This window comes from Mauremys reevesii, unplaced genomic scaffold (genome assembly GCF_016161935.1).
Source record: "Mauremys reevesii isolate NIE-2019 unplaced genomic scaffold, ASM1616193v1 Contig7, whole genome shotgun sequence".
Taxonomy (NCBI): Eukaryota; Metazoa; Chordata; order Testudines; family Geoemydidae; genus Mauremys; species Mauremys reevesii.
In genome coordinates, this window is record NW_024100884.1 from 838,158 (window position 1) to 854,368 (window position 16,211).

General features: G+C 49.2%; 1 protein-coding gene across 1 annotated transcript in view; it reads right to left on the reverse strand.

Moving 5' to 3' along the window:
* The window catches only part of LOC120394623 (butyrophilin subfamily 1 member A1-like), a 48,441-nt gene extending 34,107 nt beyond the window's left edge, over positions 1-14,334 (reverse strand). The window contains exons 1-2 of the mRNA XM_039518861.1: positions 14,082-14,334; positions 1,606-1,887 (exon numbers count right to left, since the gene is read on the reverse strand). Coding sequence (XP_039374795.1) covers positions 1,606-1,887; positions 14,082-14,334 — 535 coding nt within the window. The remainder of the gene's footprint in view (positions 1-1,605; positions 1,888-14,081) is intronic.
* Between the last annotated feature and the right edge of the window lie 1,877 nt (positions 14,335-16,211).

A 16,211-nucleotide genomic window follows, 5' to 3' on the forward strand; every position in this document is an offset into this window, starting at 1 on the left:
CTTCCCCATCAGCGAACATCGCCGAGGAACTGTCCAGGTACACTATGCCATCCTCAGAGTCCACGGTCACTGGTGGGGCAGTGGTGGCAGACCCACCGAGAATGGCATGCAGTGCCTCGTAGAAGCGGCATGTCTGGGGCTGTGCTCCGGAGCGTCCGTTTGCCGCTCTGACTTTTTGGTAACCTTGTCTCAGGTCCTGACTTTGACGCGCACTGCATCGCATCCCGGCTGTATCCTTTGTCTATCATGGCTTTGGAGACCTTCTCGAAGGTCTTTGCATTCCGCTTGTTGGAGCGCAGCTCCGAGAGCACAGACTCCTCGCCCCACACAGCGATCAGATCCATGACTTCCCGGTCAGTCCATGCTGGGGACCTCTTTCTATTCTTGGATTGCCCGGACTCCTCTGCTGGAGAGCTCTGCATCGTTGCAGGTGCTGCGGAGCTCGCCCCGATGTCCAACCAGGACGTCAGATTCAAAGTGCCCAGACAGGAAAAGGAATTCAAATTTTCCCGGGTCGTTTCCTGTGTGGCTGGTCAGAGCATCCAAGCTTGGACTGCTGTCCAGAGCGTCAACAGAGTGGTGCAGTGTGGGATAGCTCCCGGAGCTACTAAGTTCGATTAGCATCCACACCTAGCCTAATTCGAGCTAGCCATGTCGAATTTAGTGCTACTCCACCTGTCGGGGTGGAGTACCAAATTCGAACTAAAGAGCCCTCTAGTTCGAATTAAATGGCTTCCTGGTGTGGACGGTTGAGCGGTTAGTTCGAATTAACGCTGCTAAATTCGACTTAAAGTTCTAGTGTAGACCAGGCCTGAGGGAAGGGACGAATTTCATATAAATTTGGGTTTGCAATCCAAAGGAGGTGAACACCTGGGGCTGTGGCATGTCCCTTAAGTTGAGTCTTCCCAGAGCTGATCTCAGTGTCTGTATCATTCTGCAGCAGGATGCGGCCCTGCCTGTGTGTGCTTGGCTGGAAGAGGCTTGTGAGGCTGGCCCAGAAAGACCAGGTAAAGGGGACCCAGGCTGGCAGAACAGACTGGCTCAGTGGCATCCCAGCACATCAGGTGGCATCCCATGCGGGCCCCACCCATCACAGCTCGGTACTGAGCTATTATGAAAATGTGGCCAATGGTGTCCCAGCCTGCAAGGTGCTAAACACCCTCAACTCCTACTGGAGTCAACGGGTATATTTATATTGCAATTAGACACCCGCAGCTGGCCTGTGCCAACTAACTCAGGTGCGCTTGGCTCAGGCTAAGGGGCTGTTTAAGGGCAGTGTAGATGGACTTAGGCTGAAGCTCGAGCTCTGGGACCCTCACGGGGTCCTAGAGCCTGGAATCCAGCCTGAGCCTGAACGTCTACACTGCCATTTAACAGCCCCTTAGTCTGAGCCCCTTAGCCTGAGCCAGCTGGCACAGGCCACCAGGAGGTGTCTAATTTCAGTGTAGACATATCCAAAGAGAAATGAGGTTGCTCAGGACTTTCCAAGATGTGCTCAGCACCTTGAAGTTTCAGGCCAATAAATAGGAGACACAATGATAAATACTCTCCGCCCATGTCTGCAGTAACTGAGTCTATCCATGTGTGGCACGGACGGGCACTGACCTGCTACGGAAATCACTGACTCTCTCTCCTGGTTGAGTCGCGGGTTCCTGACACAGCAGGACACTTTCTGGTTGGACTCTTCTGTTAGAACAATGACAATCTCTGTTTGAAACAGGCCATTGGCCTGTGGGGTTATTTCTTCAGAGGTCGATGGTAAGAGCTGCCCCTGGAGATTTCTCCACATCATCTCGGGCTCTGGGTACCATCCGGATGATCGACATATCACCCGGATCCCTCCGTCCTGATGTCCCTCCACAGAGATGACAGGAGCAGAGCCCATATCTACAGAAGAAATAAATGAATTTATGATAATCCTGCAGTGCCCATTAATGAGCCAAAAGCTTTATTACACTGTTATCAAAAGCCTTTTCCTGTTGAACTAATAATCAAATGTGAGTCCATGAGTGTGGCCAGTCAGTTAATCTGGTCAGATTCATATTTGATATATGGTAAAATTAATATTATATTAGGGCTTTTCTATGCACAAATTTGCTCCAGTTTAGTTAAACTGGTTTAGTTAATCAAGTGCTACTTCCTTTGTGGACACTCTTAAATCAAGAAGGAATTGACGCAAGATAAATCATTATAAACCATTTCCAAATTTATTTAGGATTCTCTACACAGAGCTTTGCAGTAGTTTATCAAAACCAGTGCCCATGTATGTGTAGACAAGCATTAAATTAATTCACAAATCGAAAACCTTGTTATAGGGGATTTCAGGTTTCATGGCAGTGCCTTGTACCCTTCCAGAATAAAGATGTGAATAGCAGAAAACTGGTACAACTGAAAGCCAGGAAATACACTCAGGCCATGTCTACACTGCAAATTACAGCACAGTAACTTGCTCGCTTAGGGGTGTGAAAAATCAAACCCCGCCAAGCGCAGCAAATTTGGGCACTGTAAAGCGCCAGTGAAGACAGACTCTGAGCACTGGGAGGCACCCAGAGCTATTCCCCTCATTTAGGTGGATTACACAGAGCGCTGGGAGAGCTCTCTCCCAAGTGCTCGTGGATGAGCACTCTGTCAGAACAAAGCGCTGCTGCAATAGTGCTGCCACAGCAGCACTTTGAGGTTTTTAGCCCATGTCTACAATGGCAAATTAAAGTTCTCCAACTTGCTGGGTCAGGGGTGTGAAAAATCACCCCACCGAGTGCAGCAAGTTTGAGTGCTTTAAAGTGCTAATGTAGACAGGCTCCAAGCTCTCTCCCAGCACTACAGCACGTCCACACTCGCACATCAAAGCACTGCTGCAGCAGCACTTTGAATTTATGAATGTAGACATAGCCTCAGTGTAGACATAGCCTCAGCAAACCAGAAAGACAAACACTCAACAAGAAAATGTAGGATTTAAGGTAACACCTCCCACACCTGATCACACTTAGAGGGTTTTTTTTATTATTGATCAGCTAAACTGAAATAAAATTATCTTACTCTGAAACAAGAGTCTTGTACCTTAATCACAGGTATGAATTCAAACAGATTTCATTATTGTTGGGTCAGTGTGTGTCCAGAGAGGCCCTTAGGCTGTTTGGAAATTTCACACAGACCATCCTAGAGAGGGAAATGACCTACAAAGAGAGACAAAGAAGCTACAAGTGTCTGGACCCTTACCGTGGGATTCTTGCCCAGAAGAGCACAGGCTATGGAGTGCTCACCCAGCAGGAGTGAGACTCAGAAGGCTTTGGTCCAACAGACTCATAGGAAATGCCCAAGAGCCACAAACACGGACTGAGGTTAAAGTGCCTAAGGTGAAAATTCTATGTACCTCCCCCCCGCCCATGCTTCTGTTGCTGTTCCTTTTAAACAGCCCATTGACTGCAGCTAGATGGGGACTCGCAGGTAAACAAAGGGAAAAGTTCATGAGCTCTTGCAGCAAGCTCAGTAGAGCATCTCCAAGGGTGGGAGCCAATTCCACTCCCAAATACAGTAAAAGCTGTTTTATCCGGCATGTTGGGGCAATGGGGGGTACCAGTGAGTGAAAGATGCCTGTTAACTGAGAGGAAGGGAGTTTGGGTTCAGAATTGGGAGTTGGGACATGGGCTGTGGGAGGGAGTTTGGGTGCTTGAGGGGGCTTGGGGCAGCGGGGTGGAGGGTAGAAAGGGGGTGGTGTGCTAGATCCTGGGGTGCTCATCTCATGCCGCTCCCTGCAAGCGGTGACCTGTCCTGGCTGCTCCTTGACAGAGGTATGGCAGGTGTCTCTGCGTGCTGCCCACACCCCACCCTGAGGGAACTACAGCCAATGGGAGCTGCAGGGGCGGCACCTGTGGGCAGAGGAAGCATGCAGATCCTCCTGGCCACCCCTCTGTCTAGGAGCGGCAGGAACATGTCGCTGCTAACAGGGAGCTGCTCAAGGGTAGTGCCCCCCAAATCTGGCACCCCACATCCCCTCCTGCCCCAAGCTCCCTCCTGCACCCAAACTCCCTCCCAGAGCCTGTGCCCCAGCCCTGCATCACAACCCTCAGCCCCACACCCCCTCCCATACCCAAACTCCCTCCCAGAACACGCACTCCACAACCCCTTCTATGTGCCAACCCCCTGCCAGCCCTGAGCCAAGTGGACCATAAACCAGAATTTCAATAATCAGAAATGCCAGTTTATAGAGCTTTCTGGTTGGTTAAGTGCTGGATAAAACAGCTTTTACTGTATAAAGAAAAAAAATTGCCAAAATCTTAAGTTATTTCAGCCAGACCCAGAGGGAGACAGCCATATCAGATCTCCACCCTGAGCACTGATAGTCACAGGCCTGTTTTACTCATTGCAGCAAGAAGATAGCCACAAGGAGAAGGTTACCAGCCTATTTGAAGAACTAGAAGCTTGCTGCATGTTCAGCTCATGGCGGTGTGGTGACATTAATGCCACATCAGTAGTGTATGTTTTAAATGCACAGTAATGGTGATCTGTGAACCATTTGATATTGAAGAAATCTGTATGTCTGATGCTAATTTTATTGTTGTTTGCCAAGTATTTGCTGTATGGATGCCCTGCTAAGATTGTATCTAGATTTATGAGGCGCCTCAGTTAACTATCAGATTGTCCTCTTATGATCCTAATGATTGTTTTAGTTTCAGCAGCTTTATTCCATTGTGGTGTCTTGGGGCATGTCTACACTATGGGCTGGATCAATGCATGGCGATCAATCCCCCAGGGGTTGATTTATTGCATCTAGTGTAGACGTGATAAATTGACCGTTGAGTGCTCTCCCATTGACTCTGGTACTCCACCAGAATGAGACGCGCAGGCAGAGTTGACGGGAGAGTGTCAGCTGTCAAATAACTGCTGTGAAGACACTATGGAAAGGAGATCTAAGTACGTTGACTTCACCTACGCTTTTCATGTAACTGAAGTTGCGAAACTTAGATCGATCCATGCAGTAAGGTAGACAAGCCCTTGCTCCAGTTTGGAATAAATTCAGGCTATGAGCATCCTCGACTGTCCAAATGTGCATATTTATCCCTTGTTGTTATCCACAGGTGGGAGTTCTGCTGTCCAACCAGACTGAACGCGGTCACTCTCCCTGCAGTAACACGGAATATTAGTGGGTGCTTGTGCAACCAAAGTGTGCTGGGTTATGTGTACAGTACAGAAGGAATTACCTTGTTGTGGTTATAATGTGAACTCTGTGTAATACCCAGTCGTGGCTATGATGGTGAAAGTGGGCTGGTGAGTGCTGGAGCAGCACTCTGGCAAGAACCGGCTGCCGCTCCGGCCCGCCGACTTTTTGCTCCCCCTGTTCGCGGGTCTGCTGGTAGGGTCCGGCAGTGCTGCTGCACCGGTGAGTGGGGGGGGCGGGAGCAGGCCCAACCCCTGCTGCTGGCTTCAGGCCTCTGCTAATCCCCCAGACTGTGTCACTCGGGGACAGGGCTTGGGTGCAGTGCAGGCACATAGGGGCAGGGCAGGAGACAGTCTGTGCCATGAAGAGTTTACAGTCTAAACAGGCAGGACGGACAAAGGGTGAGAGAGGAAACAGAGACACAGAGACTTGCACAAGTTCTTGCACTGCTCAGTGGTAAAGGCAGGACTAGAAGCCCTGTCCCTTGACACTCAGTGCACTGTGCTATCCACCCGGTGATTGTGTCTCTCATTTAGTGCTGTTCTAGCTTATGTGCACATGCTTCATATTTTCTACCAATAGTGGGGAGCTGGTGCTGCTTCATAATCCTGCAGTTTCCTGAGCAGGAACATGTTAGGATATAGATATTCAGGCCTGTCTGCAAAGGCCTATACTTTAAGAATGTAGGTGTATTCTTATCACTTAGCTAGTTATAGAAGTATAAAAGAAAGAATAAAATATCACTGTCTGTCTGTGTAATGGCCTTCTCTTACTGTGACAGGCTAAGGCCTTCAGCTAAGATGTAGTTAGGCAGCCATAAGCTGGGAAGTGTATGGTCACATCCACACATTCCAAACTAGTCACATTGAAATAAGGTGCTATTGGGCTATTAGGAATACAATCCTGTCCTGATATTCCTATCACCTCTAGAGAAAGGGAAGAGCCTAGAAGATGTAAAAGGAAACTTAGTTTGATAGCATCTTATCTGGCAAGAAGTCACTTATCAATAGACACAGCTGGAAAACCCTTATGTCTGTATAGATGTAGTTGTGAAATCCTCACTTCTGTATTGTTTTGTATGTTTATTTGCATGGTCTCTGTCTGGTTCTGGGATTGTTTCTGTCTGCTGTATAATTGATTTTGTTGGGTGTAAACCAATGAAGGTGGTGGAATATAATTGGTTAAATAACCATGTTACAGTATAGGATTGGTTAGTTAAATTTCAGTAAAATGATTGGTTAAGGTATAGCTAAACAAAACTCAGGTTTTACTATATAGTCTGCAGTCAATCAAGAAGTAAAGGGGGAACGGGAACTGGGGATGGGGAAATTGGTATCATGTTTTGCTGAAGGGGGGGAAATGGGAACAGAGGATGGGAACAGAAACAGGGACACAGGCAAGATTTGTGGTGTCCGAGCTGAGAAGGGGGACACTAAGGAAGGAAACTGGAATCATGCTTGCTGGAAGTTCACCCCAATAAATATCAAATTGTTTGCACCTTTGGACTTCAGGTATTGTTGCTCTCTGTTCATGCGAGAAGGACCAGGGAAGTAGGAGAGGGAAGGAATAAGCCCCTAACAGAACAAGAGACTGGCTCTCCCTTTTATGAACACAGACAATGCCTCTCAGCAGGGACAAAGGGTTGAATCAGAAGAACCATTGGAAGGAGCTGAGCACTGCTTAACTGATGGGCAGGGAGGCTAAAGTCTTCCACTACTTCCACATGAATAGCGTAGTTGAAGTCGAAGTATCTTAGATCGAGTCACTTACCGTCCTCATGGTGTGGGACCGACGTCCGCAGCTCTCCCTGTCGACTCCGCTACCGCCGTTCGCGTTGGTGGAGTTCCGGAGTCGAAAGGAGCGCGTTCGGGGATCGATATATCACGTCTAGATGAGATGCGATATATCGATCCCTGAGAAATTGATTGTTACCCGCCGATACGACAGGTAGTGAAGACGTACCCTTAGTTACAAAGATAATTTTACAAACATTTGTGACCCCCCTGGGGGCTTAGAGAGCACGGCCCCTTCAAACCTGTCTTGGGGCAAAGGAAGTGCTGGGAGTTCCAGGGGGAGGAGGGCGGAGACAGGGCAAATGTGTCTGTAGCTCCCAAACAAGAGGGCTACAGCGAAAGGCGCTCACACAGTGACAGCAGCCAAGAACCTGCCCAAAGCCTGGGAGTGACAGAGCGGCTGGCTGGTGACACCCCAGGATGAGAGCTGGGAGGATCACTGTGCTAGGGAGAAATCACCTGAGAAGGAGAAACCAGAGACAGACCCAGTTTTGCTGTCACCCAGAGCTGTATGGGGCTGTGAGTACTTGGTTTTGTGACTGCATTTGGGATTAAGGAGGGAGGCTATTAGCCAGGTAAGTGGGGAGGTTGTCACTCTGTGTGGGTTTGCAGAGAACGGCAGAAGAGGGCACTGGAGGGGTTTGCTGTGGAAAATTCATTGGTGTCAAAGAAAACCAGGAGCACCCAAGACTCACTGCTGTATGGGAACTCGACCCAGGACTCCTGAACTATGAGTGTAGACGGAGTGTTTGGCATCTCCCATTTTTGATTGTGGTATCACTGGGCCCGTGGTACCTTGGGCTGACTGTAACCTGTTTTACTGGCACTCCCATATTTCCCCCCTGTTGGTTATCTATCTTCATCCCTTGGTAAATAAATATTTCCCTTTTCTATATTCACTGATATTCTGGTGTGTCTGTATTTACACCGGTGGGGTTTGGAACAGGAGTCTCTGGGGTGGAAGGGAGTTACCCCACTGTGCTCCAGTGTGCACCTGTTCTTGGCCACAACCGCTCTGCAGAGCAGACTACATCTTGGCCATGAGGGCTCTATAGTTACATATTAATTCCCACAAAGTACTTCCCAATGCTGAATTACAGTTTCCTAGCAGGGCCTTGTGCCTTTCCAAATGCAGAGACTGGCTAAACATTAGGGTGACCAGACGTCCCGATATTATCGGGACAGTCCCGATTTTAGGGGACTTGTCCCGCGTCCCGACCTTACATCGGTCGGGACGCACTTTGTCCCGATATCGGGACCGTCTGGCTAGAACCGTCTGCAAGCTGCCACCGGCGCCGCTGGCTCACCTCCCTGGGGCAGCTCCCGGCGCGCGCGCCCCCCCGGCAGGAGCCTGTAGTGCAGCCCCAGGCAGGCGAGGAGGTCTCCGCCGCGTGCTGCGGGGGCGGGGCTTGCAGGCGCCGGCAGCAGCAGGGCCAGCTCCACGTTTTGCCACCCCAAGCGGCAGGAGAGGGGGAAAAGAAAAAAAAAAAAAGCCGCGACCGCGATCGGCGGCAGCTCCACCGCACCGCTTTCTTCCCCCACCCCCGCCCCGCCTTCCCTCCTCGACCCAACCTGACCCGCAACCCTAGGAGCCAGAGGGACCTGCCTGCCGGATGCTTCCCGGGAGCCACTCCAGGTAAGCACCCGCTGTGACTCACCTTGCTCCTTGGCAGGTCCCTCGAGGGGAGGGAGGGGCTCTGCATGCTGCTGGTGCCTGCAAGCCCCGCTCCGCGGCTCCAGCAGCTCCCATTGGCGCCTTTCCTGGCCAATGGGAGCCACCAGCCACGGAGCTCGTGCTTGTGGCGGGTGCAGCACGTGGAGAGTCTGCAGACTCCATTTGCCGCTCTCACCCTAGGAGCCAGACACCTCCCAGCAGGGCTGGTGAGTGCAGCCAGGAAGGGGGCAGGTGTGATGGTGAGTGTCTGGGAGGTGTGTGGGATGCTGGGCTGTGAGGGTGTGGAGGGCGCTGGGCAGTGGGGAGGTTTGTGTGTTTTGGGGTGCTAGGCAGTGGGGCCTGTTGGGGTGCTGGGAAGTGGGGAGATCTGTGTGTGTCACGGGGCCGGGGGGATCTGTGTGGGGCATTGTGTAGTTGTGGTGGTGGGGCTGTGGGGAAGGGCACAGGGAGGGATGGAGGAAATCTGTATGTATTGGGAAACTAGCAAGTGGGGTGTTCTGTGTGGGGTGCTGGGCAGCTGTGGTGGGGCTATGGGTGGGGGGGTGCTGGGTAAGGGTGGTGGTGTGCACAACACTGTGCATTTGTTGTGGGGGAGCTCTGGGCATAGTGGGTTCAGGGGGTGCAAGACATAATGGATCCAGGGGGCACTGGGCAGGGGAGCTGTGTGGCGCAGCATGGGCCCACCCCCAACAGGAAGGGGCATGCTGGTAGCACAGGGCCAGCCGGACCAGTGTGCCTCTGGCCACGCCATGCATGCCCCATTTCCCCTGGCCGGCCCTGCCCTTCCTGCTGCTCACCTCCTCAACTGAAGGCGGGGGTAGGGAATGCAGGCGTGGGTCCCGGCAGTGCTTACTTGAGGTGGCTCCCAGAAAACGGCTGGCAGGTCCCTGAGGTAAGTGTCAGAGGCTGCATCCTCCTCCACAGCAGAGTGTGTGCAGACCGGTCCACCTTGCTCATGGCAGAGCTAAGGAAAGGAGGCACCTGCCTCTGCACATGCTGATTCTACGTAGGGCAGGCTGGGGCTGAGAACTGCTAAGCTGCTGCCCAGTTCACTTACCCACATTAGCAAGCAGGGATTGCACCTGGCAGCGTACATCTGCTTGATGTACAATCGGGACGCCATTTGTCCCGATATTCAGGTAAAATTTTACATTTGGTAGTGAAATAGAAAATTAGTTGATTGGGAATGTCCCATTAAACCCGATTGTGATCGGTTATCTACTGGCAATTTTGGTTTTTCAGGTTGTTTTCCGGTGTAACACAAATTTACAGTAGGAATATGTAGTTTACAGTTCTGAACCACAGTGCATACCGTAGGACAAACTACAGTGGGCACGTAATAACACGTAAGAAGCACAGAGACTGCTCAGTTCTTTTCAGTGGCTAGCTATCTAGCTAACGGTCTTCAGCCGAAAACCCCACCTGAAATGGCAACGGCAAGGGAGGAGCGAACTACCAAAAAACAAAAAAGACAGTGCAGATACAGGACAGAATGGGAAGCCACTTACACCTGGATTCGGAAATCCTATGAGTGTGATACAAAAGCCTTTTGTAAAGCATGCAGGAAGGAATTTAGCATTTGCCAAGGTGGTGAGTCTGATGTTAAGCATCATGCTGAATCAAAAAATCATGGACAAAACACCCAGACTCACAAGAGCAATACCCTGGTCTCACATTTTTTCAGCAAGCCAAATGAATCCTTCAGTAACAAGGTTATCGCTACTGAGCTAACTCAAGTTTACCACACAGTAGTCCATCAACACTCCTATCGCTCATGTGACTGTGAACTTAAACTGGCGCCTACCTTGTATCCAGATTCAACGATTGCAAAGCACGTCAGCTGTGGCCGGACTAAAGCGGAGGCATTGATCAAAAATGTGCTGTCACCGCTCTCAACAGAATATTTAAAAGACCTCAGCAAACCAGATGGTCCCTATTTCTCAGTTGCCACAGATGCATCTAACAAGGGCAATCTGAAAACTTTCCCCTTATCACTGAGATACTGGACACCTGAACATGGGGTCCAAGATAAACTGTTAGACTTCTATGAGCAAAGTGAAGAGACTGCAGAGGCAATAAGCACCACATTACTTGAAAAACTTGCGACACACAAACTAGACCTAAACAAAGTGTCTTCCTACTGTGCTGATAATGCAAACGTGAATTATGGAAAGTGACAATCCGTGTACCAGAATTTAAAAAAACAAAATGAAAATATCTTGCCAGCAAACTGCCCTGCCCATGTTGTGCACAATGCCGTGAAACATGCTAGCAATACCCTACAAGTTGACATTGAGACTCTGGTGATTAAGATGTTCAATCATTTCAGCAGTTCCACTAAGAGAGTAGCAGCATTGAAGGATATGTTTGACTTTGTGGATATGGAGTATGCCACTTTACTGTGCCATGTTCCGACGTGCTGGTTGAGTCTTTTCCCAGCTGTAAACAGGCTTGTAAATATGTGGCAGGCTGTTAAGTGCTACTTTGTTTCTCTGGGCAGTGAGAAGTGCCCAAAATTTCTATGGATGCTGTTCTCAGACAGGGAAAATGGTGAACAAGGTGAGGGGCCTAGCAAAGTTGAGGTTCATCTGTTTTTCCTCCAGAATGTCCTGAAAATCTTCAATGATACTGTGCTCTGTTTGGAAAATGAGAGTATGACAGCATGTGAAGTGTGTGCCATAATGAATACTCTGAGAATTAAACTTCAGCAACGGAAAAATGACATATTCTTTGGCTCCAAAGTTGAAAGTGCATTAACTGAGATGCTGCCTGTCACTGCTGCATGTCTCCAGAAAGACTTCATGAAATTTTACGATGTGTCGATCCTATATTTGGAGAAATGGTTTGATTTTTCAACAACTGGCTACTTGTTCAATACCCAGTGCTTGAACATCAAAGTTAATAGGGTATTCGAATACAAGGATCTGTCTGCGGCCGTGACAGCTGTAAACCTTTAGAAAACAGTGGATCTTGATCAGCTCTATGATGAATACTGTATCATCAAAGATATCAACTCCAAGTTGGAGCCTGGAAACTATTCAGTTGGGGAACTCTGGTCTCAAGTGCTGAGAAACAAGGACAGTAGCACTGAATTCCTGAACATGGCAAAGCTGGTGTCATACATGCTCAGTATACCCGTAAGCAATGCATACTCAGAGCGTGTATTTTCAATCATGAAAGGTGCATGGACTGATGTCCGGAATCGAAGCAGCATAGACTTGGTGCGGAGTTAAACCCTTGTCAAAATGAATTTCCGGATGAGTTGCAAGGACTTCTACAGCTTTGTGATTGCCCAGAAGCAAGTCATGACTATGGCAAAGTCATCCAAGAAGTACTAGACTTCTGGCATATCTGAGAGGTCTGCAAATTGGGAAGTTGATTTATTGACTGAATAAAAAACCCGGCCCTTTACCCCTGTTGTTTGTTTAGTGTACAAATAAATCTGTATGTTTAAATATGTATTATGACTAAGTCTATAATTTAGACTCACTGATTCCAGACCTGTGTGATGTAGTTTGCTTCAGCTGTCAGTGGCTGAAGCTGGGGCTGAAGGCAGGACTGGGGGCCTCCCCTCTGTGACTGCGGCTGGAGCCAGAGCTAGAACCGGGACCCTTTGCTCCCCTGCCCTGCAACTGGATCTGACTTTGCAACCAGGATTCTGTGCCCCTGTCCTGCAGCTTCAGCCGGGGGCTGGAGCTGGAACCCTGTGCCCCTGGCCCCATGGCTTCTACTGGGGGCTGGAGCTGGGGCCATGAGTCCTTGCCATGTGGCTTGTGGTGTGGGCTGCAGCAGGGGCTGTACAACCCCTCTCACAGCTTCCTAGGGCTGTGTGCCCCCTCTCATGGCTCTGGTCGGGGCTGTGCACCTGTGTTTATCGTCATCGTCTCTCCCCCCTCCCCCCCCCCCGCTCGCCCAATGTGTCCTGATATTTCACTCTTGCGATCTGGTCACCCTACTAAACATACATTCCTGAAACCCAAGAGATACAAAGTAACAGCAAACAGAGCCCCAGCCCTGCAACCTTAACTCTGCCTCCTGCGACTGGCAATAGGTGCGGGGAGCGGTTCAGTGAAGGTGGTGCTGTAATACACTGGTGTGAGGAAGGATTCCAGCATCCCTCTACCTGCACTCCCACTGCCTTCCCCATATTAGGAGTCACTGTAGTGACTGGTGAAGGGATTCATTACAACAGGCTGGCAGAGCTGTCACTCTGATATGATCACGTATGTCTCATTTCAGTGCTGAGGTCTGTATAGGGTGACCAGACTGCAAATATGAAAAATTGGAACGGAGTGTGGAGCACCTATATAAGAAAAAAACCCAAATATCAGAACTGTCCCTATAAAATCGGGACATCTGGTCACCCTAGATCTGTAGGCTGTGTCAATAGAAGTGCACAAAGGTATCTTCCAGTCATGGGGATTGTCAGCAATCTGGTGTTTGCTGCATCTGCCCTAAGCCTCATGTCATGGTTACAGAACTAGCTACACCTGTGTCCTGGCTGATCTGTCTAGCAGCACCTTCAGCAGTCAGGGGGAATTCCCCAGTTATCTCATGCTTAGACCAGACTCTGGGTTATGGGACCCTGTGTATCAACCACTGTTACCCTGTGGGTGCCAGACACAAGCTGAGAATCAATCCCAACTGGTGACATCAGTCTGGGGAGGATCAGCCATTATTTGTCCCAGGTGTGCACAAAACAGTTGTAATAACTACAACATGCTAATATCACCTGACTTTTTATTGGTGTTTGTGTATCTTCTTAACCCCTTGCTTTCATGCAATGTCTCTTAACCTTTCCAGACTACTGTACCCCTTTCAGGAATCTGATTTGTCTTGCGTACCCCCAAAGTTTCACCTCCCTTTAAAACAACTTGCTTACAAAATCAGACATAAAAATACAAAAGTGTCACAGCCACACTATTCCTGAAGAATTGCTGACTTCTCATTTTTACCACATAATTATAAAATAAATCAATTGGAATATAAATATTGAACTTACATTTCAGTGTATAGCATATAGAGCAGTATAAACAAGTCATTGTCTGTATGAAATTTTAGTTTGTACTGACTTCGCTGGTGCTTTTTATGTAGCTTGTTGTAAAACTAGGCAAATATCTAGATGAGTTGATGTACCCCCTGGGAGATCTCCACGTACCCCCAGGAGTACATGTACCCCTGCTTGAGAACCACTGCTCTAATGACCTCAAATTTAACCTACTAACCCTATCCCAGACTCCAATGAGTCTCAACAATTTTCAAGACAATCTGAGTATGAGTGTGAATTTTTGAGCCCTTAGGGAAAAAATTATTGTTAAACAGTGAGCTAGAACAAACCTTAACCAGAGCAGAGCTACTGCCCCACTATAATGAGACACATCAGGTGGCATCTCACAATGACCCCTCTGACTCCACTTATTACCCTGTTGAAGACATCAAAGTACCACAAGTCACTGACCTGCCACCTGCAGTTCCAATAAAGCTTCTTCATATGAGACACTGGACTGAAAAAAACACATGTACTGCCCATCATCAGAGGGTTGGACATTGCGTATTCTCAGGAAAACTCTCCCGTTGGTGATGTCATCTTTCAAGAGTGCAGTTCTTCTTTGATATTTCTCTCCATACTGATCCTGCCCATCATGGTACAGGTGCACGACTGCAGAATCCTGGGATCGTAACCATCCCACCTCCATGTTCTCAGCGCTCATCCTGGGGGAGAGATGGCAGGGCAGGATGGCCTCACCCCCTAGGGAGGCAATGACTGGACGGTCAGGTCCAGTCACTGTGAACTGTGCTGTGAAAAATGGAAATTAAATTGGAGAGAGGCGGCATTAATTCAGCAGTAAGACCCAACAGTGAGAGCACACCATGTGTTAGAAGTGAGCATCATGTCCCCATGCAGTGACCTAGACATGTCTATGAGTGCAGGGAGTCACAGGTTTGGAGTAACTGCACCTCTGATCCCTCTGTAGTCTGCTTAAGGAATGTCTCCTTAGGTCTCAGCTCTCCAGCTGTCACCTCTCTCTGGGCAGGGACCCACATCCCTCTCCCTCACACTGGGGTTTCAGGCCCCGCAATTCACTGTGGTTTTCACAGCAGGCCTGACCAAAGACCAACATCTGTGCTTTGCTTTCTCTCTCAGGGCTATGAACAGTGTATGCCAGTAACCAAACAGCTCCAGCGCTTAGGATGGAAGAATCCCATGCACCGCTACAGGCTGGGGACTGACTGGCTAAGCAGCAGTTCTGCAGAAAAGGACCTGGGGATTACAGTGGATGGGAAGCTGGATATGAGTCAACAGTGTGCCCTTGTTGCCAAGAATGCCAACGGCATATTGGGCTGCATTAGTAGGAGCATTGCGAGCAGATCAAGGGAAGTGATTATCCCCCTCTATTCAGCACTGGTGAGGCCACACCTGGATTACTGCGGCCAGTTTTGGTCCCCAAACTACAGAAAGGATGTGGACAAATTGGAGAGAGTCCAGCAGAGGGCAACTAAAATGACTAGGGGGCTGGAGCACATGACTTACAAGGAGACGCTGAGGGAATTGAGCTTATTTAGTCTGCAAAAGAGAAGAGTGAGGGGGGATTTGATAGCAGCCTTCAACTACTTGAAGAGGGGCTCCAAAGGGGATGGAGCTCAGCTGTTCTCAGTGGTAGCAGATGACAGAACAAGAAGCAATGGTCTCAAGTTGTAGTGGGGAAGGTCTAGGTTGGCTATTCGGAAACACTATTTCACTAGGAGGGCAGTGAAGCACTGGAATGGGTTACTTAGGGAGGTGATGGAATCTCCATCCTTAGAGGTTTTTAAGGCCCGGCTTGACAAAGCCCTGGCTGGGATGATTTAGTTGGTGTTCCTGCTTTGAGCAGGGGATTAGACTAGATGACCTCCTGAGGTCTCTTCCAACCCTAATCTTCTATGATTCTATGAGCTCTTCCAAAGCAGAGAACATTTAAGGACAAAAGCCTGACAGAGAAAAGTCACCATAAACCCATCAAAAGTCTGAACACATGTTACACTTGTCCCAAAGGACTCTCATCGGGCACGTGGGACTCGTTGGTATGGTTCAGAGTCTTTCAAACCTTTCTGTAAAGGTTACCCCCTTGGTTAACAGGTCATGTCACTTTGTAGTCCAAGATTTTGGGCCTCTGGTCAGTTCAAATTCAGCTTTTAAACCAAAAATCTTTGTTCTGGACCTGATCTCAGAGCCGGCCTTAGGGGAAAGGGTGCACTGGGCAAACTTGCATTTTGGTGCCTCATCCATCAACCTTGGGACCCACAGTCTTCCTGCTCCCCCATCACCTCCTTGCCCCATTGCCTCCCCCCAGTGCTTAATTTATATTGAAAGAGGTGCTAGAGCTCAGTCCCAGCACAAATTAAGCACTGGCTGGGTGGTCTGATAGTGGTGGCTGCTGGTCAGGCACCCAGCTCTGAAGGCAACATCACCGCCAGCAGCAGCACAGAAGTAAGGGTGGTGCAATATAGGGTATAATGCTACCTTGACTGCTGCTGTGACTCATGGTACCTGGCACTCAGCCTGCAGCTCAAGGCAGGCTTTACACTATCACACGGTGGTTGCATCTTA